This window comes from Salvelinus fontinalis, chromosome 23 (genome assembly GCF_029448725.1).
Source record: "Salvelinus fontinalis isolate EN_2023a chromosome 23, ASM2944872v1, whole genome shotgun sequence".
Lineage (NCBI taxonomy): Eukaryota > Metazoa > Chordata > Actinopteri > Salmoniformes > Salmonidae > Salvelinus > Salvelinus fontinalis.
The window spans coordinates 9,765,531-9,793,237 of NC_074687.1; the positions used below are offsets into that span (position 1 = coordinate 9,765,531).

General features: G+C 43.4%; 1 protein-coding gene across 1 annotated transcript in view; it reads right to left on the minus strand.

The window, feature by feature from the left end:
• LOC129820829 (collagen alpha-2(V) chain-like) overlaps positions 1–27,707 on the minus strand; it is a 67,800-nt gene that overhangs the window by 16,504 nt on the left and 23,589 nt on the right. The window contains exons 2-24 of the mRNA XM_055877830.1: positions 17,103–17,327; positions 16,438–16,457; positions 16,265–16,330; positions 15,905–15,958; positions 11,416–11,508; positions 8,802–8,879; positions 8,571–8,615; positions 8,415–8,468; positions 8,076–8,129; positions 7,788–7,841; positions 7,644–7,697; positions 7,451–7,504; positions 6,787–6,831; positions 3,956–4,009; positions 3,617–3,661; positions 2,438–2,491; positions 2,132–2,230; positions 1,539–1,583; positions 1,282–1,380; positions 896–949; positions 578–685; positions 275–328; positions 62–160 (exon numbers count right to left, since the gene is read on the minus strand). Of these exons, the coding sequence (XP_055733805.1) occupies positions 62–160; positions 275–328; positions 578–685; positions 896–949; positions 1,282–1,380; positions 1,539–1,583; positions 2,132–2,230; positions 2,438–2,491; positions 3,617–3,661; positions 3,956–4,009; positions 6,787–6,831; positions 7,451–7,504; positions 7,644–7,697; positions 7,788–7,841; positions 8,076–8,129; positions 8,415–8,468; positions 8,571–8,615; positions 8,802–8,879; positions 11,416–11,508; positions 15,905–15,958; positions 16,265–16,330; positions 16,438–16,457; positions 17,103–17,327 (1,607 nt within the window). The remainder of the gene's footprint in view (positions 1–61; positions 161–274; positions 329–577; positions 686–895; positions 950–1,281; positions 1,381–1,538; positions 1,584–2,131; positions 2,231–2,437; positions 2,492–3,616; positions 3,662–3,955; positions 4,010–6,786; positions 6,832–7,450; positions 7,505–7,643; positions 7,698–7,787; positions 7,842–8,075; positions 8,130–8,414; positions 8,469–8,570; positions 8,616–8,801; positions 8,880–11,415; positions 11,509–15,904; positions 15,959–16,264; positions 16,331–16,437; positions 16,458–17,102; positions 17,328–27,707) is intronic.

The following is a 27,707-nucleotide window of genomic DNA, read 5'->3' on the forward strand; positions in this document are numbered from 1 at the left end:
TAAATATGGGATATAAGTTAACGAGGGAATCTTGGAAAGCTAGATGATGTCTTCACATTACCCTTGCGCCTGGCAGGCCTGGTTCGCCAGTGCGCCCTGGATCGCCTCCTGAACCTTTAGGCCCAGATATGCCAGATGTTCCACGATCTCCTTGAGCACCCTTCAGGAGAAACAGTATAGTGAATTAGGTTTGGGCTGGGGGCTCCAGTCCTTAGAATCCGGTCGAATGAGCACATGTTTTAGCTGTAATAGATCTCTGATCATCTGTCTGTACCTTAGGTCCAGGTAATCCATCAGCACCGGGAAAACCTCGGTTACCAGGAGACCCCTGTAATACACATGCCCATCAATATATGAAAAGAAGACACATAGCATAGGATATACAGGTACCAAGATTACAATCTATGAAACAATATACATTTCTGCACAGGGTTGAGGACATATTCATGGAGAATGAACTGAGGTAAATGAGAATGGAGGGCTGAAATTCATCCTGAGAAGTCTGAATTTACAGTCACTGACCTAATCCTTATAATCTAGAGGTGTTCAGTAGTAGAGAGGCCAACGGTAGACTCACCCTCTCACCAACAGGACCCAGTGGTCCTAATGAACCAGAGTCACCGCGATTTCCTCTTTTTCCCTCCTCACCCTGGGGCCCAATCACTCCTTGGGAACCAGGGGGACCCTAGGAATCAAAACAAACTTTATTTAAAATGTGTTTAACCATCTCAATAAACTTGACATTCAACCATCTTAATACGCTCTGTACCAGCTATGACAGTGTCTCTCTTTCATCCAATGTGGAATAATGTACATTTAGACAACCAAGTATTGTAATATATTACAATCACTGTATATAAAATCATCTGTGAAAGGTCACATTATTTGGGCTTACAGGTTCTCCTTTGGGTCCGCCCTCTCCTTTGTACCCAGGAACACCAACATCTCCCTGAAACAAAGACGTGAGAAGCATAAGTACATCACAAGTCACATTTTATTATAGATAATGCATCATAAAAATGAAAAACTAAATCCCCATCCCCTTGTCAAACAGTCAAAACAACTATTTTGCAGTAAAAGTACATTGCCTAGAAGGCGCTCTGGGCCATTTCCTCTGTGCTTTGGTAAAGGCCAAAGTAACACAGAGCGATGTTTATGTCTAGAGCATGCATGTCATAACATTGATAGTGTATTTATACATGTATAAGGAACATGAATGTCTGGACCTCGCAAGAGTAGAAAAAAATCACTTTTATCCAAAGTAAAAAGACGCCACATTACCAGTTGACCTTTGATCCCAGGCTGTCCAGTGCTTCCCTGAGGTCCAGGTGGACCGTGGGGTCCGAGGTGACCCCCGGGACCCTGCACACCCATGGTACCCTACAAAACAACAGGAGCATCTCTCAATACACACCAATCTTGATCATTTACATCTTTAAATACTCTAGGTATACTATGTGAAACTACAATTACAGTTGTTTAACAACAAATTATTTTCTTGGTAATTAGGAGTACTAGATTAATGATAATATACATACCACTGGACCCTTAGTACCTGGGCCACCGTCAGTTCCTGAAGGACCCTAGAAATAGCAAATTTGTCATGTTAATAAAATCTTAAGTGCATTACCAAAATGCATTGTGCATATAAGGATGTTAAAGGCCCAGTGCAGTCAAAAACGTGATTTCCCTGTGTGTATATATATATATTACCACACTATGAGGTTGGAATTATACTGTGAATGTGTGAAAATTATGATAATGCCCATTTAGCGTAACAGCTGTTTGAAAAGACCTCTGCAAATTCCAGCCTGTTTTGATGGGATGGACTTTTGGTCTGCCTGGTGACATCACCAGGCGGCAAATTAGGAAATAGACCAATAAGAAAGAGAGTTCCAAACCTCTCTGCCAATAACAGCTAGTTTTCAGTTTTCCCCTCCCTACTCAGACCACTCCGAGACAGTCCTAGCAAAATTGAGAAAGTACTCATTGCTAAGAAGCTCTTTTTGTTTCGTATTAAGTGAAAACAATTAGAGTATGGTATTTAATTAAAATTATTTTTTTATTGAGATCAAGATGGCTGCATTGGACCTTCAATAAATAGAGTAGGTGTTAGAAATAAGAGCCGTACTTGTAGGCCAATTGCCCCTGCCCTGCCTTGGTGTCCTGTCTCACCCCTCTGGCCCTGTTGCCCCTCGGGGCCCCGCACTCCTGTGGCACCTGGTTGGCCCTGGAGAAGAGAAACAGAAATCCTCAATGAGTCCATTTTATCTACATAGCCCTGCATAAACTTATTAGCTAGCAATATCTGTTGTTAGGTTATATATATAACATGATGTAAACAACATTACATATACAACCTCTGAAGTCTCAGTTCGTATCGTATAGATTTGAACATGGATTACATACTTCATGTTCTACTCGACAGTCTACTTGCCTTCATTCCTGGAATTCCTGGATATCCTGGGGGACCATTGATACCTAATGGACCCTGCAAGCATAAAACCAGAAAAGTTCATTCATGAATTGCTGAAAAGCTTTAATATGCTAGTAGCAACTCCAGTGTGTTGAGTAATATGCTAGTAGCAACTCCAGTGTGTTGAGTAATATGCTAGTAGCAACTCCAGTGTGTTGAGTAATATGCTAGTAGCAACTCCAGTGTGTTGAGTAATATGCTAGTAGCAACTCCAGTGTGTTGAGTAATATGCTAGTAGCAACTCCAGTGTGTTGAGTAATATGCTAGTAGCAACTCCAGTGTGTTGAGTAATATGCTAGTAGCAACTCCAGTGTGTTGAGTAATATGCTAGTAGCAACTCCAGTGTGTTGAGTAATATGCTAGTAGCAACTCCAGTGTGTTGAGTAATATGATAGTAGCAACTCCAGTGTGTTGGGTAATATGCTAGTAGCAACTCCAGTGTGTTGGGTAATATGATAGTAGCAACTCCAGTGTTGGGTAATATGATAGTAGCAACTCCAGTGTGTTGGGTAATATGCTAGTAGCAACTCTAGTGTGTTGAGTAATATACTAGTAGCAACTCCAGTGTGTTGAGTAATATACTAGTAGCAACTCCATTGTGTTGGGTAATATGATAGTAGCAACTCCAGTGTGTTGAGTAATATGCTAGTAGCAACTCCAGTGTGTTGAATAATATGATAGTAGCAACTCCATTGTATTTAGTAATATGAAAGTAGCAACTCCAGTGTGTTGGGTAATATGATAGTAGCAACTCTAGTGTGTTGAGTAATATACTAGTAGCAACTCCAGTGTGTTGAGTAATATACTAGTAGCAACTCCATTGTGTTGGGTAATATGATAGTAGCAACTCCAGTGTGTTGAGTAATATGCTAGTAGCAACTCCATTGCGTTGAGTAATATGATAGTAGCAACTCCATTGCGTTGAGTAATATGATAGTAGCAACTCCATTGCGTTGAGTAATATGATAGTAGCAACTCCATTGCGTTGAGTAATATGATAGTAGCAACTCCATTGCGTTGAGTAATATGCTAGTAGCAACTCCATTGTATTAAGTAATAGGATAGTTGCAACTCCAGTGTGTTGAGTTATTCTATGAATTTGATAAACAGTTGATAATGAGTTACGTCTACTTGTCTTACCATCGGACCCGGTTTGCCAATGTTCCCAGGAGGACCTTTCATACCCTACCGTAGAAAACAAACAATTCATTGGATTTCAAAAAGAAATACAATCCTAAATTCTTGTAAAGACATACATCGGAAATGTGTATATTGTACATTAGTCAAAGACTGTACATGACCACAAAAATATATTTAAAATAATAATTGAGCACTCTAGGTGAATATAACAATAGCTTGTTATCTGGAGGCATTAATTGTATACCGATGTACTGTATATAAAAAGCAGCAATGCATCTGAGAATGCTATTATTGGCTGTGTGGAATAATGCACTTTATTAAAAGTGTTCTCATTCTTACCGGTATTCCATTAGCTCCTAAGCGGCCTCTCTCCCCAGGCATGCCTCTAGGGCCCTAAAAAAACATACGTCATGATTGCTTTTACAGTCGCAGAACAATAAACATATAAATGTACGAAAAAAGTGACCGTTAGAGTAAAAGTTTTAATTGGCCGATGCACTATGACAAGGCTTTTCTACAGTCCTGCAAATAGGTCCAACTGCTGCTCCTGATCAACCATGAAGCAACACCATTAGGCTTCATGTCTTATTAAATAGGCTTCTACTAACAGGAAAAAATCATTTGAAACATTTGCTGTATTTTTTTTATTTTGATAATTTATTAATTAAACTATGCCTGTTAGTTACGCATATTGCATAGTTAATTTTAGATAGCTGAAAGATATGAAAGCCAAAGGTAATCCAGCAGTACAGCTTCTCTTCATGGACGGTATCCACATACTGGCTTCCTCTGCTTGTCTCTTTTCATTCTACTGCATTAGACTGTGAAGGATCTGGACTGGTCAAAGCCAACGCCAGGTTAGACTGTGAAGGATCTGGACTGGTCAAAGCCAACACCAGGTTAGACTGTGAAGGATCTGGACTGGTCAAAGCCAACACCAGGTTAGACTGTGAAGGATCTGGACTGGTCAAAGCCAACACCAGGTTAGACTGTGAAGGATCTGGACTGGTCAAAACCAACACCGGGTTAGACTGTGAAGGATCTGTACTGGTCAAAGCCAACGCCAGGTTAGACTGTGAAGGATCTGTACTGGTCAAAGCCAACGCCAGGTTAGACTGTGAAGGATCTGTACTGGTCAAAGCCAACGCCAGGTTAGACTGTGAAGGATCTGTACTGGTCAAAGCCAACGCCAGGTTAGACTGTGAAGGATCTGTACTGGTCAAAGCCAACGCCAGGTTAGACTGTGAAGGATCTGTACTGGTCAAAGCCAACGCCAGGTTAGACTGTGAAGGATCTGTACTGGTCAAAGCCAACGCCAGGTTAGACTGTGAAGGATCTGTACTGGTCAAAGCCAACGCCAGGTTAGACTGTGAAGGATCTGTACTGGTCAAAGCCAACGCCAGGTTAGACTGTGAAGGATCTGTACTGGTCAAAGCCAACGCCAGGTTAGACTGTGAAGGATCTGTACTGGTCAAAGCCAACGCCAGGTTAGACTGTGAAGGATCTGTACTGGTCAAAGCCAACGCCAGGTTAGACTGTGAAGGATCTGTACTGGTCAAAGCCAACGCCAGGTTAGACTGTGAAGGATCTCTACTGGTCAAAGCCAACGCCAGGTTAGACTGTGAAGGATCTGTACTGGTCAAAGCCAACGCCAGGTTAGACTGTGAAGGATCTGTACTGGTCAAAGCCAACACCAGGTCAGACTGTGAAGGATCTGTACTGGTCAAAGCCAACGCCAGGTTAGACTGTGAAGGATCTGTACTGGTCAAAGCCAACGCCAGGTTAGACTGTGAAGGATCTGTACTGGTCAAAGCCAACGCCAGGTTAGACTGTGAAGGATCTGGACTGGTCAAAGCCAACACCAGGTTAGACTTTGAAGGATCTGGACTGGTCAAAGCCAACACCAGGTTAGACTGTGAAGGATCTGTACTGGTCAAAGCCAACGCCAGGTTAGACTGTGAAGGATCTGGACTGGTCAAAACCAACACCGGGTTAGACTGTGAAGGATCTGGACTGGTCAAAACCAACACCGGGTTAGACTGTGAAGGATCTGTACTGTTCAAAGACAACGCCGGGTTAGACTGTGAAGGATCTGTACTGGTCAAAGCCAACGCCAGGTTAGACTGTGAAGGATCTGTACTGGTCAAAGCCAACGCCAGGTTAGACTGTGAAGGATCTGTACTGGTCAAAGCCAACGCCAGGTTAGACTGTGAAGGATCTGTACTGGTCAAAGCCAACGCCAGGTTAGACTGTGAAGGATCTGTACTGGTCAAAGCCAACGCCAGGTATGCATCCACCATTTTGCTTTCACCTATCTTATCTTTTTTGATTGGTGCAGAAGTTGAGACGTCTTCTAAAGATCAAATATCAAATTGGTATCAACATAACAGTAGCTTTATTCATGTCAGTGGTCTTTGCTATGAATTGGTATCAACATAACAGTAGCTTTATTCATGTCAGTGGTCTTTGCTATGAATTGGTATCAACATAACAGTAGCTTTATTCATGTCAGTGGTCTTTGCTATGAATTGGTATCAACATAACAGTAGCTTTATTCATGTCAGTGGTCTTTGCTATGAATTGGTATCAACATAACAGTAGCTTTATTCATGTCAGTGGTCTTTGCTATGAATTGGTATCAACATAACAGTAGCTTTATTCATGTCAGTGGTCTTTGCTATGAATTGGTATCAACATAACAGTAGCTTTATTCATGTCAGTGGTCTTTGCTATGAATTGGTATCAACATAACAGTAGCTTTATTCATGTCAGTGGTCTTTGCTATGAATTGGTATCAACATAACAGTAGCTTTATTCATGTCAGTGGTCTTTGCTATGAATTGGTATCAACATAACAGTAGCTTTATTCATGTCAGTGGTCTTTGCTATGAATTGGTATCAACATAACAGTAGCTTTATTCATGTCAGTGGTCTTTGCTATGAATTGGTATCAACATAACAGTCACTCTGTTTATCTCAGTGGTCTTTGCTATGAATTGGTATCAGCATAACAGTAGCTTTATTCATGTCAGTGGTCTTTGCTATGAATTGGTATCAACATAACAGTCACTCTGTTTATCTCGGTGGTCTTTGCTATGAATTGCATTTTGTCAGAGACAGCACAAGTTGTTAGTACACAATACTGTATATTTAAAACGTGTTCCACTTACTATAGGGCCAGGTGTGCCAATTGGACCAGTGGGGCCTAATGCACCCTAAGAGATCGATGACAGAAACATTGCATTCATTAATACATGCTTTTGAACACTCTACAGCACGTGCCCAAACTCATTCCACGGAGGACTGAGATTCTACAGTTTTTCACTCCACCCTTGTACTCGATTGATGAATTAAGACACAGACACACGCCTACACGTACACATGATAACACACACACACTCCACACACACACGTATGGATTTTTGAGTTGTAGATATGTGGTAGCAGAGTAGCGACCCGAGGGAACACACTTTATGTGTTGTGAAGGTCTTCATTTAAAGAAGAGAACAATAAACCTGCCGACACTCAGCCCTTCTGTGGAATGAGTTTGACACCCTGATCTACAAAATGCATAGTTATATGTATCATATATTATATATTATCTGTATGAAACTGATGTATCATGACTAGAAATAACTATGGTGTCTACATGAATCATATAATAATATCTATATGAATATCACTGTCAGTTATAAAACCAGTTAGTTATAACATAATATCTATATGAATATCACTGTCATTTATAAAACCAGTTAGTTATAACATAATATCTATATGAATATCACTGTCAGTTATAAAACCAGTTAGTTATAACATAATATGTAGATTGTCTACCTTGGATCCTACAGTTCCAGTTTCTCCTCTTAGACCCATTGGACCTGTGTGACCCTGAAAGATGGAATGTGTATTTCTCCATTAATAATAACAATAATAGTAATAATATTAATAATACATTTCATTTGTATAGTGCTTTTAATTACAGCGTTAGCTCGAAGCTCTAAATAGGCAAAAATGGGGTTATACTTACTCTATGGCCTTTCAATCCCGGAGGCCCAGGTGTCCCTGGAAATCCTCGAGCTCCCTGAAATACATGACATGGTATTTGAGTACAGCATTGCAGTTATTTTAGTAATAACTTCATGCGTAACACTTCTATTGATATATAACTTACCGCTGATCCAGGGAATCCCATCTCTCCTGAATTTCCAGCTTTCCCTGCTTCTCCCTAGGATGATATCACAAGAGATGAGTAGCATTTACTAAGTATAAAGGGTGATGTTTCTTACACATCATGAAGTAAGTTTAGCATGCCTTCAATCTAGTATGTTCATGTCTTTTGAGATTGTTTCTGTTGGGAAGGTTATTGTGACACAGAGCATCTGGAATGCAGTCCATCTTGGAATGCAGTCCATGGAATAGCGTCAGTACTTCTGGTGAACAGAGAGGAGAGTTTACTCACGTCTTCACCCGGCTTTCCTGGTGGCCCTTCAGGTCCCCTTTGTCCAGATTGACCCTACAACAGAAGATTATGATAAGACATTATAATGCATTATAACGGCATCATAATATATTATATCTGTCAGCTTTATGTCAAGTGTTACCAGGAGATTAAATGGTCAACATAAACAGTTGCACATATTCTGTAGTCTGTCACTTTTGTGTTGTTTGTTTTCAAGAAGATGGATGTGACTACTGTGGTGCCAACATGACTTTATAGACACTTTGTTGAGAATGGTCGCAATAAACAGGGAACACCGGACCAGAAACATGACATATGACAAGGAGAATGTTGTCATACCATGTGACCTGGATCACCAACTTCCCCATGGGGTCCTTGCGGTCCAGAATGGCCCTGAGAGAGAGAGAGAGCGAGAGAGAGAACAAAGAGAGTGAACGGCTTGCTCCAAATATAATTGTTTGAAATTCTTTTTTTCATTCGTTGTTTTTAACTTACAGGATTTCCATTTGGCCCAGGAGGTCCTCTTGCTCCTGCCTCTCCCTAAAACACAGGTTGCATAATTGTACACAGAATCATAAATAGTATGAGCCCACTTACACCCATAGTTCAACAAATTCAAGACATACACCAACATCACCACAAAAGCTAAATTATCTAAGCCATAGTAAATAAAGATGGCACAAGAAACTTGTGTGACCCAAGATGGTTCCACTGCACCCTTCTTACCCTAGTTCCTGGCATCATGGCCATTTGGCCGGCTGATTTCTCATCCCCAAATCCTCCAGCCATCTGAGCTCCCAGTCCCTGGGGAAACAGAACCGTGATTTACAGTATTGGATATTCAACCTGAAACTCAGAGGCCACTTAACAGAATATGCCAGGTAACTGCCAGGTGAATTTCTCTTGTTTCCATACTGAGTTTCTCAATAGACCAGGTAATGGCCACATAATCAGTCTGATAATGTGCTTTGGTTAGGGACGTTCATAATAAAGAACCTCCCTGTTAAATTTTATATAGCCTCATACTTTTACAGTTTAGCCCTTTAGCGGTCACCATTTACTCTGATCCATAGAGACCTGTGGTCAGTGTAGAAGCTGCTCTTGGACTTGCCAATGAAGCTGATTCTTCTACCTCTAGCTGTTTGCTGAGGCCATTACAGAGTAGGAAACTGACTGTCTGAGTGACAAAATGGCTTCTGAATCATTTCTTATAGAATATGATTTCTCCTGTCCTGTGTGTTATGATATCTTCAGGGATCCTGTGGTTCTGTGTTGCAGCCACAGTGACTGAAAAACCTGCCTTGAGGAGTACTGGAAACGTATGGAAGACCAGGAGTGTCCAGTCTGCAGGAGGATCTCCTCAATGCCTTTCCCAGCAGTAAGTCTTACCCTGAAGAGGCTGTGTGACGGCTTCCTACAGAAGAGGAGCTCCAGAGATGCAGCTGGGTTCGAGAGGCTCTGCACTCGGCACAAAGACAAACTCAAGCTCTTCTGTACGGCGGATCACCAGCCTGTGTGTTTAGTGTGTCGTGATTCAAGAACACACACAGGCCACAAGTTCTGTCCCATAGATGAAATTGTCCAGGATCACAAAGAAAGAATAACGGTTGAACTAAAGCCCTTGAAGAAGAAGCTATGTATTTTTACTAAAGCCAAACTAACCTGTCATCAAACAGCAAAGTACATTAAGACACAGGCCGATGTTACACAAATGCAGATCAGGATAGAGTTTGATGATCTTCGGAAAATTCTGCTAGATGAAGAGGAGGCCAGGATACGTACTTTAAGGGAGGAAGAGAAGGAGAAGATTTGGATGGAAAATGAGAAGACTGAAGAGATTACGAAAGTTATCTTGAGTCTTTCAGATCAGATCAGATCAGGAGTGTCTAAAGGGTGACTATATCCCCTTCCAGGAGAGATACAAGGACATTCTATACAAGGCCAGATCCCAGTCCACAGTAGCGGATCCACAGCTGCACCCAGGAGCACTAATAAATGTGGGCAAACACCTGTAGACCTCCACAAGTCTGGTTCATCCTTGGGAGCAATTTCCAAATGCCTGAAGGTACCACATTCATCTGTACAAACAATAGTACGCAAGTATAAACAGCATTGGACCATGCAGCCGTCATACCGCTCAGGAAGGAGACACATTCTGTCTTTAGAGATGAGCGTACTTTGGTGCGACAAGTGCAAATCAATCGCAGAACAACAGCAAAGAACCTTGTAAAGAAGCTGGAGGAAACGGGTACAAAAATATGTATATCCACAGTAAAACGAGTCCTATATCGACATAACCTGAAAGGCTGCTCAGCAAGGAAGAAGCCACTGCTCCAAAACTGACATAAAAAATCCAGACTACAGTTTGCAACTACACATGGGGACAAAGATTGTACTTTTTGGAGAAATGTCCTCTGGTCTGATGAAACAAAAATAGAACTGTTTGGCCATAATGACCATCATTATGTTTGGAGGAAAATGGGGGAGGATTGCAAGCCGAAGAACACCATCCCAACCGTGAAGCACGGGGTTGGCAGCATCATGTTGTGGGGGTGGTCTGCTGCAGGAGGGACTGGTGCACTTCACAAAATAGATGGCTTCATGGGGAAGGAAAATTATGTGGATATATTGAGGCAACATCTCAAGACATCAGTCAGGAAGTTAAAGCTTGGTCGCAAATGGGTCTTCCAAATGGACAATGACCCCAAGCATACTTCCAAAGTTGTGGCAAAATAGCTTAAGGACAACAAAGTCAAGGTATTAGAGTGGCCATCACAAAGCCCTGACCTCAATCCTATAGAACATTTGTGGGCAGAACTGAATAAGTGTGTGCGAGCAAGGAGGCCTACAAACCTGACCCACTGGGAATGTGATGAAAGAAATAAATGCTGAAATTAATCATTCTCTCTACTATTATTCTGACATTTCACATTCTTAAAATAAAGTGGTGATCCTAACTGACCTGAGACAGGGAATTTTACTAGGATTAAATGTCAGGAATTGTGAAAAATTGAGTTTAAATGTATTTGGCTAAGGTGTATGTTAACCTCCGACTTTAACTAGATTTTGGGGGGGGTAAAATTTAACCCCACCGCTAGCACGATGTTAATATAACTATTGATTGTAAAACAAAAACATGACTAACATGTTTGGTAGTGAATTTATCCATTGCCAATCCAGCAATCCATCTAGTGAGAATACACTACATGAGGGTAACGCTTAACAATAATGTTGCCTTTATAAAGGGTTTATACTTATTGACAGTCAATTAAACATTAATAGACATGCTATACACTTGAGATGGTACATGCTTATGAGGGGTGGGTATTGTGGTACATACTCCTGGTGGACCCTGGTTTCCTGCAGGCCCCGGTTCTCCTGGGTTTCCAGGCACACCAGGCTCTCCGTCATATCCTGCAGATCCACGCAGCCCCTTTAGATAGACAATGTCATGTTAATATAAGCAGGATGAAGCAACTCATAACAAGTAAATACTGTGTCATTCGTAAAGTGCCAAATCGTAAACGTGTTACTGTGTAAGCCTCATTTTTTTTCTTCTCTCAACTCATGTATTGATATCAGTGACCCCTGGGTTATGGATCTCCATTTATGTTTAGTAGCATAATGTGTAGACGGTCATATTGTCTTGTGTTCTAAAGCAGGTTTTCTAGTTGATACACAATAACAGTGGAGGATGAAAGTGGCCACAATGAGAAACCAAAAAATAAATCATTACAGCTTATGCTTGACAATGCTAACATGAGAGGTACACCGAGGACATATAATGCCATAAATCATAGAGAGTAATGATGTTCTGCTAAATGTATGTCCTCAATTGGATCAGCATTCCAATAAGAGGGGCATGTTCATTCATCATTTAGGTTTTTGTTGTGAACTGAATTTAAATGAAATACATACGTTTGCGGAATGGGTCTTTTGAGAGTGCATTCTAATGATAATGTAATGTCATTGAAACTGAAAATAAATGGTGTGTTGATTGTTTTTTTTTGTTTTATCCCAGTGTTTTTCACCAAAGAGAAAAAATCTCCACAGTGCACAGTATATCATTGTTTGTCTACAGTCTTTAACAGGTTGATTATCTTTGAAGATACTGTATTCTATTTGAGCACGACAATGAAAGCCATTGATAAAAAAAAATCTATATAATTATTTTATGTTCATAATCATATACATTAGTTGTTTCTCTGAAATATCCTAATTCAATAGAGACTGAGTAGTACGTACATTTTCATGTCTCAGTGTAACAGTCCTGACCTGTTTTATGTTGTTTTTTATGTGTTTATGGTCAGGGCATGTGTTTTGGGTGGGCAGTCTATGTTATCTGTTTCTATGTTGGTTTCGGTGTGCCTGGTATGGCTCTTGATTAGAGGCAGGTGGTTTGCATTTTCCTCTAATCAAGAGTCATATTTAGGTAGGGCATTATCACTGTGTGTTTGTGGGTGATTGTCTCCTGTGATGTCTATCGTGTTGTCTATGTTTTTTCACATATGGAGCTGTTTGGCTGTTCGTTCGTTTTGATGTTCGTTCCTGTTCGTAAGTTTACGTTTGTCCATGTAAGTTTATGTTCAGGTTCCGTTGTACGTCGTTTTCTTATTTTGTAGTTTTGAAAGTGTTTTGTTTTGTTTAGTCTACGTCGTATGTGTAATAAAAATGGCTTATTTCCCTAACTCCGCATTTTGGTCCGAAGATCCTTCTCTCCTCACCTCATCTGAGGATGAGGAGAGCGACAGCTCTTACAGAATCACCCACCAAAATACAGAGACCAAGCGGTATGGGAATGCTCGACGGAGCAATAAGGATTTCTGGACTTGGGAGGAGATATTGGACGGTAGAGGACCTTGGGCTCAACCAGGGGAATATCGCCGTCCTAAGGAGGAGAAGAGGGCAGCCACAGCCCAGGAGCGCTGGTATGAGGAGGCAGCGCGACGACGCGGTTGGGAGCCCGTGAGTAAGACCCAAAAATTTCTTGGGGGGGGGCACACGAGGAGTGTGGTAAAGCCGGGTAGGATACCCGAGCCAACTCCCCGTGCTTACCGTGGAGGTAGAAGGCGTCGTACTGGTAAGACACCGTGTTATGCGGTAAAGCGCACGGTGTCCCCAGTACGCGTGCTTAGCCCAGTGCGGGCTATTCCACCTTGCCGCACTGGGAGGGCTAGGTTGGGCATCGAGCCGGGTGCCATGAAGCCGGCCCAACGTAGCTGGTCTCCAGTACGTCTCCTCGGGCCGGTGTACATGGCACCAGCCTTACAGGTGGTGTCCCCGGTTCGCCTGCATAGCCCAGTGCGGGCTATTCCACCTCGCCGCACTGGCAGGGCTACGGGGTTCATTCAACCTGGTAGGGTTGGGGAGGCTCGGTGCTCAAGAGCACGTGTCCTCCTTCACGGTCCGGTATATCCGGTGCCACCTCCATGTACCAGTCCTCCGGTGGCAGCCCCCCGTACCAGGCTGTCTCTCCGGGTTCTCTCTCCTGCTGTTTCCTCCTCTCCAGCGCAGCCGGTGCCTAGACCACGCACCAGGCTGTCTCTCCTTCTCCTCCCTACAGAGCTATCTGTCTCCCCAGCGCCATCTGAGCCATCCGTCTCCCCAGCGCCATCTGAGCCATCCGTCTCCCCAGCGCCATCTGAGCCATCCGTCTCCCCAGCGCCATCTGAGCCATCCGTCTCTCCAGCGCCATCTGAGCCATCCGTCTCCCCAGCGCCGTCTGAGCCATCCGTCTGCCATGAGCCTGCAAAGCCGCCCGTCTGCCATGAGCCTGCAAAGCCGCCCGTCTGCCATGAGCCTACAGAGCCATCAGCCAGACAGGAGCCGCTAGAGCCGTCAGCCAGACAGGAGCCGCTAGAGCCGTCAGCCAGACAGGATCTGCCAGAGCCGCCAACCAGACAGGATCTGCCAGAGCCGCCAACCAGACAGGATCTGCCAGAGCCGCCAACCAGACAGGATCTGCCAGAGCCGCCAACCAGACAGGATCTGCCAGAGCCGCCAGCGAGCCATGAGCAGCCAGAGCCGTCAGAGAGCCATGAGCAGCCAGAGCCGTCAGAGAGCCATGAGCAGCCAGAGCCGTCAGAGAGCCATGAGCAGCCAGAGCCGTCAGAGCGCCATGAGCGTCGAGAGCCGTCAGCCTGCCATGAGCGTCGAGAGCCGTCAGCCTGCCATGAGCGTCGAGAGCCGTCAGCCTGCCATGAGCGTCGAGAGCCGTCAGTCTGCCATGAGCGTCGAGAGCCGTCAGCCTGCATGGACCTGCCAGAGCCGTCCAAACAGGACCTGCCAGAGTCCTTCAGCTGGGATCTGCCCCTTGTCCCGGTGTTGCCCCTTGTCCCGGTGCTGCCCCTTGTCCCGGTGCTGCCCCTTGTCCCGGTGCTGCCCCTTGTCCCGGTGCTGCCCCTTGTCCCGGTGCTGCCCCTTGTCCCGGTGCTGCCCCTTGTCCCGGTGCTGCCCCTTGTCCCGGTGCTGCCCCTTGTCCTGGTGCTGCCCCTTGTTCTGGTGCTGCCCCTTGTCCCGGTGCTACCCCTTGTCCCGGTGCTGCCCCTTGTCCTGGTGCTAGCTGTTTATTTAGGGGAAGGTAGTGTTAGGGTGGGCATTAGAAGGGGTAGAAAGAAGAGGGGAGTGACTATGGTGGTATGGGGACAGCGTCCTGAGCCGGAACCACCACCGTGGTCAACTGCCCACCCGGACCCTCCCCTGGACTTTGTGCTTGTGCGCCCGGCGTGCGCATCTTGAGGGGGGGGTACTGTAACAGTCCTGACCTGTTTTATGTTGTTTTTTATGTGTTTATGGTCAGGGCATGTGTTTTGGGTGGGCAGTCTATGTTATCTGTTTCTATGTTGGTTTCGGTGTGCCTGGTATGGCTCTTGATTAGAGGCAGGTGGTTTGCATTTTCCTCTAATCAAGAGTCATATTTAGGTAGGGCATTATCACTGTGTGTTTGTGGGTGATTGTCTCCTGTGATGTCTATCGTGTTGTCTATGTTTTTTCACATATGGAGCTGTTTGGCTGTTCGTTCGTTTTGATGTTCGTTCCTGTTCGTAAGTTTACGTTTGTCCATGTAAGTTTATGTTCAGGTTCCGTTGTACGTCGTTTTCTTATTTTGTAGTTTTGAAAGTGTTTTGTTTTGTTTAGTCTACGTCGTATGTGTAATAAAAATGGCTTATTTCCCTAACTCCGCATTTTGGTCCGAAGATCCTTCTCTCCTCACCTCATCTGAGGATGAGGAGAGCGACAGCTCTTACACTCAGCTTGGTTGGCCTGGAGAGGAAATTACACCACGAAGGCTGTGTTTTACCTGCCATTATATAATGAGTAAATATTCCTTTAGCATATTTTCCAAATCAAGCTACATGACATTTGGTTTTTATAAGACAAGCTCTGTGTGGGCTGCACAGTTGGGGCCACATGGATCACTTCTGAGGGTGTGTCACAGAAAAGGGTTGGGTGATCGTACTATTTAGGTCCAGAAAAGGGTTGGGTGGTCATACTATTTAGGTCCAGAAAAGGGTTGGGTGGTCATACTATTTAGGTCCAGAAAAGGGTTGGGTGGTCATACTATTTAGGTCCAGAAAAGGGTTGGTTGATCATACTATTTAGGTCCAGAAAAAGGTTGGTTGATCGTACTATTTAGGTCCAGAAAAAGGATGATAAATGATTTGCGATTTGGCAAAGATCCAACTTGTATTGAAACTCACTTTTTTGTTGTTGTTGTCAATGTAAATAATTATACAGTACAGAACTCGAGCGTAGCTACAGCGTGATATATTTGCTCTACATGCATCCTAGAGGTGTGTGTGTTTTCACAAGTCATGTTTGGAACGTACAGGTCTTCCTTTCTGGCCTCGGTCCCCTCTGAATCCTGGAGATCCGGGAGGCCCCTGTTGTCGAACAAAAAGAAAGGATGGGAAAAGCCACACTAATGTCCCTTCATTAATCACATGATGGCATCATTACTGAAATGGAGGAAAGTCATTATTGATGCTCTGTCAAGTACAGGTAGGTAACTGTGCTCTTCTGCCATCTAGAGTTGACTGAAAGAGTCTTACAAAATCCACACCACAAGTGAGAAACAACTGGTAAAAGACGTAAACCTTAAAGCTGTATTTTGGTGAATCTCGACAAAGCACTATATCACAAATTTAGTTTATAATAGACTCTGAAAACAAAGTGATCTATAAGCTTACCATAGGCCCAGGACGACCTCTGATCCCAGTCACCTGTGGTACATCTCCAGGTTCTCCTTTCTGACCCTACAAACCAAGAGCAAGATGACAGATGTTGCTTCACCATTAAAATCAAGTTAGTAACAAGATATTTTAAAGATGTTTAATAATCACAAGGAGATCATAAAGCTTACCCTGTAGACTCTGCCACCATCTGAAAATGAAAGAACAGACATAAACAAATAATTATCTTACAAAAGCCTGTAGTCTACAGTGTCATCAGTGTCATCAGTGTCATGAGTGTCATCAGTGTCATCAGTGTCACGAGTGTTATCAGTGTCACGAGTGTCATCAGTGTCATGATTGTCACCAGTGTCATGAGTGTCACCAGTGCCATCAGCGTCACAAGTGTCATGATTGTCATCAGTGTCATGAGTGTCATAAGTGTCATCAGTGTCATGAGTGTGATCAGTGTCATAAGTTTCACCAGTGTCATAAGTTTCACCAGTGTCATCAGTGTCATCAGTGTCATCAGTGCCATGCGTGTCATTAGTGTCATCAGTGTCATGAGAGTTATCAGTGTCATCGGTGTCATAAGTGTCATCAGTCTCATCAGTGCCATGAGTGTCATGAGTGTCATCCGTGTCATCAGTGTCATCTGTGCCATGAGTGTCATTAGTGTCATCAGTGTCATTAGTGTCATGAGTGTCATCAGTGTCATGAGTGTCATCAGTGTATTAGTGTAGTAGTAGTTACACATTCAAACACAGTTCATACTGAGTTCTCTCATAACAAATGTGTGTCTTTGTCATGACTTGGGGTCACTATAGATTTCTGGTCACGCTTTCTGACCGCTCACCGGGTCTGCCATTGCCACTGGTGTCTGTGCTGCCCTCGCTCTGGCAGATGGGACAACACTCGCCCTCGGGGATGATCACTTTCTCACAGTTGGACAGCTCATCGCACTGGATCTCGTCGCACAGGACGGCGCCGTTGTCGCACACGCAGATCCGACATGGCTCCGGTTTCCAAATGTCTCGGTTGGTGTACACCTGGCCGTCAACCGTGCAGCCCAAGTCATCTCCTGTGGAGGGCGGAACAGACAGGAAAGGTTAGATAGGAAAGGTTAGACAGGAAAAGTCAGACAAGAAAGGTCAGACAGTGAAAGGTCAGACAGTGAAAGGTTAGACGATGAAAGGTCAGACAGGAAAGATCAGAAAGGGAAAGAACAGACAGGAAAGGTCACACAGGAAAGATCATACAGGAAAGGTCAGATAAGAAAGGTCAGACAGGGAAGGGTCAGACAGGAGAGGTCAGACAGGAACGGTCAGACAGGAAAAGTCAAACAGGAAAGGTCAGACAGGAAAGGTCAGACAGGATAGGTCAGCAGGGAACGTGAGCAACAGAAAGGAACTGTGATGGGTAGGAGCATATTAGAGAGATCTGCATTTCTGTGAATAAATTGATTAGAACAGGGACAGGAAGAAGTTGAACACAAAAAATTTGACCACTGCTCTTAAAATTCACATTAAAGATAATGTGGTGTCATTGTTCATTTGCACAATGTGTTATCGCTAGATGCTACAATCATAGGCAGAAGGCAAAGAGGATGCCTAGTTCTGGCTTACTACATTAAGATAGATGTTACATGTTGAAAAATGTGGTAAATGCCACTGTCCAGAACTGAGATAGATCAACATGAAGACACTAGTCATTGAAAGCGATGCACTGGTTAAATGTTATACTTCAGACTTATTTAGTGACTTGTGAACATGGTCTCATAGCTCTCTTCCTATTGGCTTCCTGTGTGGCTTCATGATAGATTACATGTTTCCTCATTGGACATCGCAAAACCTTCTGCTTTCTTTACTGGCATGCAGTATCACCAACAAGAAAATGAACACAAACCCAATTGGACACTTGAAACACAGAAGAATAAATGCAATGTTAGTGCAACAGAATCGTATTATTCTGTATCATAAATCAACAACAGGTAACTGTGTTTAGAGGTAATGTGGAACATATGTTTTCCATTATGTACTGGATAACATCTCAGTTCAACTTTCAGGTAAAAGAAGGTTCTGGAAAAGGTGACTGTGTAAAGTAAAGTCTCCCCACTGTCAGACATTAGCTAACTTCCTCCAAAGGAATGCCTCGAAAACCTGACTCACAGACTCACAAAAAAATGACCCAGCCACCAATGAAAAATGTCCACGCATAGATATACCAATAAAATACTAAATGTTTATTACACACACACAGAAAAGTATTGGAAAAGGGCTATTAAACAGTAATGGTGCTCTATAAAACACAAACCATCTTGAGTGCTTATGCGAATTTACAACAAAGCTTCATGGGTTTACCTGGTCTAACTACCCCAAATGCAGGAGAGACTAGGCTATGTCAAGAAAAGCTCCCAATCATTTTTAAGACAATTTATCCACATTTGCACCCCCCCTACTTATTGATTATGATTGATATTTTTATCTACTTCATTATTTATTGAACTTCTACTCTACCAGGTTAGTAAGTTGACTGAGAAGAACACATTCTCATTCACAGCAACAACCTGATGGAGACTTGCTGGGGAACGGAGAGCGGTTGAACTTTACTTTAGGGCACATTAGCGGGTCTAGGTAGTCATGACAACTGACACACAAAACATAAACAAACGTATCATCGGGCTGAGTTGATGGAGTAAAGGTGACTTGCAGGTCCTTTACCTGTTCTCGTTATTAACACCAGGTGGCATCCCTGAGCTTTATAGGTAACCGTTTGACAAGAACAAGCCTCAGACTGGTCAGAGTGCCAGAGGAACATGTCTACCAGACCAACAACTCTCACAAGACTCTACTTTATATTCCCACTTATTACTTATGTTCCTCAGTGTGCTGTGAGATCTGACTGGGAGGAAACAGACTGAGCCGTCGGCTATGTCATCACTTTGGCACTGTGGGGGTAACGGATCATTCTAGATTAGCTCATCTGCTAAATGAACCATCTGTTATCTCACTCCACAACGTATACAAAACGGCCACAGGAAGACTTTAGCCTGAAACTGTCGACTTCCTAAGATGGATGCCGTAGACGATGACCAACATTTTATAAAATTATGACAAAGTTATGACAAAAACTATACGCAAAAATTAGCCTGGAATACTTGGTTCACCATGATCTTATTCTGAATATTAGAGGAAGATAAAGTGCATAAAAGAGTCTGACTTCACAGTACTGTGTTATCTACTACAGGGGTTTCCAAACCCAGGTTTTTAACGGAGAGAACATTTAGCAGGTTTGAATCTTATTTCCTGCAATTGTATGAATTTTGCCAAGAGGTGCTGTGAACATTTTTCTGACCCCCACAGTTTGGGAACCACTGGTATACTAAACAAAGAGAGGCGAGAACAGATAAGGAGAACCAAATACTCTTATTCTGGGAACTGGATCAAACTAGAGAGCCAGTGGGATGATGTTACTGATACCACCAATCATTTTTAAACATGCCTTAGCAAAACACAATGCGGACGGTATAGCCATCTCAAATTAAAGGAAACTACAGCCTTGGATAAGCTACAATATGGCTAAGTGACCAAATTTAATGGCTAATGTCTAATCTTATAATTGAGGGTACCATAATTCAAGGTATTTCGCCTGCCCTGATGAATGTCTGTGGTTATGAGTCATGCCGCCCACATCGGCCACACACACACACACACACACACACACACACACACACACACACACACACACACACACACACACACACACACACACACACACACACACCTCTTTCATCATCCCCATGGGAACACCCCCCCAACACCACCCTACACCAGACACCCACCCCTAGGTCTCAGAAGGTCTCCCCCCTACCTGTCAGAATTGATCCATAGAGCCTGCCCTGCACCATGTCTTGCGTGAGATAACGCAAAACGACCCTGTGACACTCAGCAGGGTTCGCTACGCCTTTTATCATCATTCTTTATCTCTGAACCTCTTTTTGGAACCAGCTGCGTTGTCTCTATATTAGTCTAGGCTCTTGAGACAGTAGACAGTAGGCAGTAGGCAGTAGGCAGAAGGCAGTAGACAGTAGGCAGTAGGCGGAAGGCGGTAGGCAGTAGGCAGTAGGCAGTAGGCGGAAGGCGGTAGGCGGTAGGCGGTAGGCGGTAGGCGGTAGGCGGTAGGCGGTAGGCGGTAGGCGGTAGGCGGTAGGCGGTAGGCGGTAGGCGGTAGGCGGTAGGCGGTAGGCAGTAGGCAGTAGGCAGTAGACAGTAGACAGTAGGCAGTAGACAGTAGGCAGTAGGCGGTAGGCGGTAGGCAGTAGGCAGTAGGCAGTAGACAGTAGACAGTAGGGGGTAGGCAGTTTCCAGCTCATTTATGTTCTATCTACTGTAATACATTTGACAAGTCTGAATGTCCCGGGATAAAGCTCTGCTGTCCTGCCTCCAAGTACTGTGCATAACTAAAGCAAGCACTTTGTTTAAACTTGGGTCCCCGTGAAATTACCAGTTTCCAGGCTATTGCTCTGTGAAAATGCACGTTTGGATGAATTTAATCAATAAAACACTGGAACAAACAAAGAAAAAATGTATCTTCACATGAATCCAAACATCAAACATGTTTTTGCAAAGCAGAAAAAAGAAGAAAAACTTAATCCCAGAAAAACGTTAACAGACTTTGATTGAACATGCCTTAGTTCCCAGATGCTTACTGCATTTTATTTTATTTGATATTTTACTCATTTGGCAGACACTCTCATCCAGAGCAACTTATATTATTGAGTGAACACATTTTAATTTGTACACCATAGGAATTGAACCCACGACCCTGACAATGCAAGTTCCATGCTCTACTAACTGAGCCACACGGTACCGTGTAGAGGTATCATCTCCCTAACCGTGCAGATGTATTAGTTTCCTAACCATGTAGACTTATTATTATTACAGGCAAGAGTATCTTAACTAGATGTGCACATGATCTAAACATGATCTACACATGACAAAATGTAACTAATTGTAAATACACTTCTATAAACTACAGAAGAATAAAAATGTCCAACTGGCCCTGTCTAGCGGAGCCATAGACCACAGAGCTTGGAAAGTGCCATTTTCCCTGTTGGGGTTTTTCGAAAGGGGGTGTCGGGAGCATTTGAAGTTTACAGTGAGAGAAGTGAGGTTTTCTGGGCGGTCTTAAAAACCTCAGTGCAGTCCAGGGTAAGGAGGGGAGGGGGTGGTTAACTTTTTCCTCCCCCTCAGCTTAATTCATCACAGGTTCCGTACTTTCAGCAGACGCCACATAAACCGGATAATCGTGACAACGGTGAAAAAGCATGCTCGTCTGATGCATATTTTCCATTAGTATTCTCACTCAGTCGGTTGGTTTCCCCCACTGTTCTACAACATTTACTTTCTGGATGAGAGAATGTCTGGCTGTGTTCTTTGTACTACAGACTCACCAGACTGTTAGACGTTCCTCAGGGGGAACAAAAGCCAGATAACAATGAACCGCAACATTCGACACTGAAACCATGTCACACATCTATGACAACTTGGAACAATCAGGGGGAACGTGTGGAATACAATCATACAGCAGGCTGCATTTTTTTAAAACATTCTTTAAACCTTTTTTTAACCAGGCAAGTCAGTTAAGAAAAAAATATTATTTACAATGATGGCCTACCCCGGCCAAACCATAACCTAGACAACGCTGGGCCAATTATGCATTGTCCTATGAGACTCCCAATCACAGCTGGTTATGATACAGCCTGGAATTGAACCAGTGTGTGTAGTGACACCACTATCACTGAGATGCAGTGCATTAGACTGATGAGCCACTCAGGATCCCCGGAACTGGTTACTTTATGGATTTTCCATGGTTAATGCGGAAAAACTCAAGACACACTGTGTTTGGGGAGTAGACTGTTGCAGCCAGAAGTCTAGAGGTTAAAACATGACCTTATGGAAACAATGAGTCATTTAAACTCTCTCTTTTCCAAGGACTCAACGCCAGCCAAACTGTTTCAGAAAGTAGGCTTACGTTTGTTTAAAATGAGCAAGATGTCCCGACTGCTCTGTCAGGTGTCAGACACATTCAAAAGCAGCCTAATCCTTGTACTAAGACTTAATCCTTTTATATATTGATGGTTTTCTTTATAGCCTGAACAGATCTGTCATCTGGCAGGACCAGAATGTTCCGGCTGACTCTGCCTTCTTTCCCAGGTCATGCAGATGAGTTCCAGCTGCTGGGATGCTTTGCGGCAGCTGTGCATGCCTGCTTTGAACCATCTGGTGGCGGACATAAATCTTCCAGTTCCTGCTCCCCTTTGACTCCCCCCTCCTATAATTGGTTCACAGATAAATCTATCCAGGACAGTGATTGGTCACAAACAACTGGTTCACAATTTTATCTACTGAGCTTAATGAAGGCTTCATAGCCCTTTATAACAGCTAGGTATAAGCAACTACCATAATATGAAGGGTGATATGACATGATCTCCACGTGGCAGAAGCATTATTATGTGTTAAGCTTTATTAAGCCTTCATGAAAACCTTGTGTAATGTACACTTCCACTGTTGTTCTGAAATTGGTGTTAATAAGCACTCCAACATGTTGACCTGCCTTGTCAGCAACTAGTTGCTACAGTGTCAGTTCAAAGTGGACATAAACCCTATGATTACACCTGTCCCTTTGTTAGTGTGACTAGAAGAGATGACTCCCTTCATTTTATAAAAACATCTGTGTGTCTGTAAGAAAAATACACTACAACATTATCTACATGTTCCAGAGTTGTGAGGTATGAGCATTGGGGATTATAGGCAAACCTTGTTGGCGCAAGAGAACATTGTTGCTTCTGGTTTGAACACGCACCTCACCTTCCCTTCTCTTCTCTTCCACAAACATGGCTAGGGGATGGGGGTAGGGGTGGGGGATGGGGGTGGGGGTGGTGGATGGGGGATGGGGGTGGGGATGGGAAAGGAAGGCCAGCCAGGAAAGTTAAATGAAAAAGTAGCTGATTACACGTCTGTGCCTCTTTTCCTTCTGGAGCTGTCTCAGACAGCCGAGTCTTCCTGTAAAGAAACACAACACACTGCAGTGGTTCCCACCATGTTGGCTTGGGAGAAAGTGGTCGCTCTAAATTACCCCCTTCTACTGACTCCTAGTTTTCCATTTGTCTCTATTCCATACAACTCAACTATGGTCAACTGCTGTCTACACTGTGTTCAAAATGTTTTCAAATCTGTCAAGGTTTGCTTCTTTGAGCTTTCCTTGTAGAATGTAACCAATTGCATAATCCAAAATGTGCAAATCCTGCCTATAGATAGCACCACAGGCAGGCTCAACAAAACTCTCAAAGTCTTCAAAATCTTAGAAAGAATTCAAATACTATTTGAACCCAGGCATGTTGCAATGTACACTAACTTTCTCAAACTGTTGCCAAAAGTTGGATGCACAGAATTGTCTAGAATGTCATTGTATGCTTTAGCGTTAAGATTTCCCTTCGCTGGAACTAATGGGCCTATTCCTCCTCCACCAAACTTTACAGTTGACACTATGCATTCAGGCAGGTAGCATTCTCCTGGAATCCGCCAAACCCAAATTTGTCCGTCGTACTGTCAGATGGTGAAGCGTGATTCATCACTCCGGAGGACGCGTTTCCACTGCTCCAGAGTCCAATCGTGGCGAGCTTTACACCACTCCAGCTGACACTTGGCATTGTACATGGTGATCTTAGGTTTTTGTGTGGATGCTCGGCCATGGCAACCCATTTCATGAAGCTCCCGAATAACATTTCTTGTGCTGATGTTGCTTCGAGAGGCAGTTTGGAAGTCGTTAGTGAGTGTTGCAACTGAGAACAGACCATTTGTATGCTCTACGTGCTTCAGCGCTCAGTGGTCCCGCTCTTGTGTGGCCTACCACTTCGCTACTGAGCCGTTGTTGCTCCTAGACGTTTCCACTTCATAATAATAGCACTTGCAGTTGATCGGGGCAGCTCTAGCAGTGCAGAAAGTTGACGAGCTGACTTGTTGGAAAGGTGGCATCCTATGACGGTGCCACGTTGAAAGTCACTGAGCTCTTCAGTAAGGCCTTTCTACTGCCAATGTTTGTCTATGGTGATTGCATGACTGTGTGCTCGATTTTATACACCTGTCAGCAACGGGTGTTGCTGAAATAGCCGGATCCACTAATTTGAAGGGGTGTCCACATACTTTTGTATATACTGTATAGTTTAAGTGCATTGTCTGAGATGTCCCTCATAGTTAGAGGCTGAATCTTTACAGTAATACTATGCTATTCAAGGCTTTTGAGTAACTATAATATGTGGAAAACATATTTAGTCGGCTATACTTATACTAGATTTGAAATACAGCCCAGAAAGTAATGGGGCTCTGGGGAAGATTATGGGATGAGAGCAGTAAATGGAACTTCACATAATCATATCAAACATGACTAGAAGCTACAGGAACAGACTAGGTTTTTCTCTTGTGCACAACTGAATTTGTGCAAAGCAGAGTTATTCCAGTGAATTAAGAGCAATGTAGAGCAAGCCATCCATCTGAAAATTGTCAACCAGCAGTGCATCAAAGGAAGAATTATAATAGCCATACTTGGGAGGATAGAAGCATCTACTGTAGCAAGGTTCAACAATATGCCAGTTACTGAATAGAATAACCTTGAAGGACATTGCTCTTGCCTTGCCGTCAACTTGACTGCAATCTTCTCTAGGCTGTGGTTTACCTCACGGTGGCATTTGGTTTGCTCTGTAACCGTACATGGTTTGTGTGTTTGCTTTTTTCACTTTCAGATCAATTACAGCCCTCTGACCACAAAGTCAGTGATGTTGAGCATATGACATATCATTTACGGTATCATAACACACTCGGCACATAAACACAGGCATGACGAAGAAACACAGATCACAGAATATGATACAATATGATTAATCTGTATTGACAAGCCCATGAACTCTCCTTAACCTGAACCAGCTGTATACTTTGCATGTCTGTAACTGTAATGAATTTCCATTTCACTCCAAAGTTGTCTTGAATGGGATATCGTATTGTGAGATAAATGATTGTCACAATCCAGAACTAACACTATCTATAGGTTGAACGGAGGAAAACCTCTGTGTGTATAGTGATGATCGTCATGACATCATTTGCGTACATTTTAGGCGTGAAAAATAAACATACACAGGTAAAACGTTTGTCTGAAAATACTGCTTGGCTTCCACAGGTGTAGGTTACCTGTTGGATTTTTAACCATGTGATTTCCACATCGTCTCAGGTGGTGTCCACCAGCACACTAGATCAAACCAAGCAAAACACATTAACATGCTTTAACAAATGGGAGCAACATTTTCTCCTTCCTGATTTTATACATACAGTATACATGGTAGGCTATCCTGTAACAGACCTTCTGAATCAAACAGACATTCGACATTCCCTGTCTCTGATGTTTAATTAGCTTGGTATCAATTGAGCCTCATAGACAGGCAACCTTAAAAACCAATAACAAGCATCGCATTGACTACGACACACAGGGAAATAACTTCATCATTACTTCGATAGCAATTTCAAGCTCCATTTCCTTCTTCCATCTTCCATGCATGAGAAGCCAGCCAGTCCATGCATCATGCCAGGGTTGTATTATTTAGGGCATGTAATAGGAAACGTTTAAAAACGTTTTGCAATGGGGGGGAGGACGACAACACAAATCCATGTAGTCCCTCCCAGTTTCCGTCCATTTTCTTCTGTTTTCTTCTGTTGGAGCCAAATGAATACAACCCAGGTATGACTAAAGGAAACTTTACACGATGACGTACATTCCAGTTTACCAGTCTGCACTTTAACATATACACAAGGTCACGGCCTCCTGGTGTTTTACATCAACTAAGTGCATATCCAGATGTAGAAGAATAAACGGTCTTCAGCTCCTGAGGAGGAACAGTAAGAGGAAAGTTATATGTACTTGTGGCTCTATTGAAACACTAGGAGAAATACAACGGTATTATTTTAGTCCATATGTTTTACATTAGAAAGCGATAATAAATGTAAACGAGTCAGAATAAATGTTTGGTATAAATGGAGATGTAAACCAAAGGGAGTTGCTCCTAATCCATGACCGGGTCTTTTATTTCTGAGGCTGCGTATCTGTGAGGTTGCAAAGTCTCGCGGGAATTTGAGACTTCCCTAATTTTCTCATGCCGAAACCAGGTTAGAAAGGAAGAAGAAGAAGAAGAAGAAGAAGAAGAAGAAGAAGAAGAAGAAGAAGAAGAAGAAGAAGAAGAAGAAGAAGAAGAAGAAGAAGAAGAAGAAGAGAAGAAGAAGAAGAAGAAGAAGAAGAAGAAGAAGAAGAAGAAGAAGAAGAAGAAGAAGAAGAAGAAAAAGAAAAAGAAAATGGCTGCCGGTGTAGCCATGCTGTGGGGGTAAGATGGAGGACAGGGGGAAAAGGAGAGAAGTGGAACACAATATAAGTAAATATGGAGTGGGGAATGCACAAGCATTTATGAAGAATAAGATGGTGGACAGGAAAAAAAGGAGAAATGTGGAAGATGTTTTTAGTGAATATAGAATGGTGGATCACACATAACGTTTGGAAGAGCATCAGAAGGAAATTGAAAGTGATGAGTGTGAGGAGGAATTAACTGTGGTGGCAGGTGCAGTGAAGACTGCTGATGTTGAAAAAGATGATTCTGGCCCAGTGGGAGTGACTTTTCTGTAGAGAATGGATCCTTGCCTTCTGGTAGATTCTTACGTGGTGTCAGGTTGGGTGGAGAAGTGGTTTGGGACCGAGTTGGTGAAAGTAACTCGAAATGGCTCAGGTCCTCCGAGAGAGAGAAAGAGAGAAAGAGAGAGAGAATTAGAGAGAGCATAGAGAGAGCATACTTAAATTCATACCATGTCAGGTAAAGACTCTGCATCCAAACTCAGAAGGACAGACAGTGTGCTCTCTGTCCTTCTGAGTTTTGATGCAGTCTTTACCTGACATGGTATGAATTTAAGTATGCTCTCTCTATGCTCTCTCTAATTCTCTCTCTCTTTCTCTCTTTCTCTCTCTCGGATGACCTGAGCCCTAGGACCATGCCTCAGGACTACCTGGCCTGATGACTCCTTACTGTCCCCAGTCCACCTGGCCGTGCTGCTGCTCCAGTTTCAACTGTTCTGCCCTGACCTGTTCACCGGACGTGCTACCTGTCCCAGACCTGCTGTTTTCAACTCTCTAGAGACAGTAGGTGCGGTAGAGATACTCTGAATGATCGGCTATGAAAAGCCAACTGACATTTACTCCTGAGGTGATGACCTGTTGCACCCTCGACAACCACTGTGATTATTATTATTTGACCCTGCTGGTCATCTATGAACATTTGAACATCTTGGCCATGTTCTGTTATAATCTCCGCCCAGCACAGCCAGAAGAGGACTGGCCACCCCTCATAACCTGGTTCCTGCCTAGATTTCTTCCT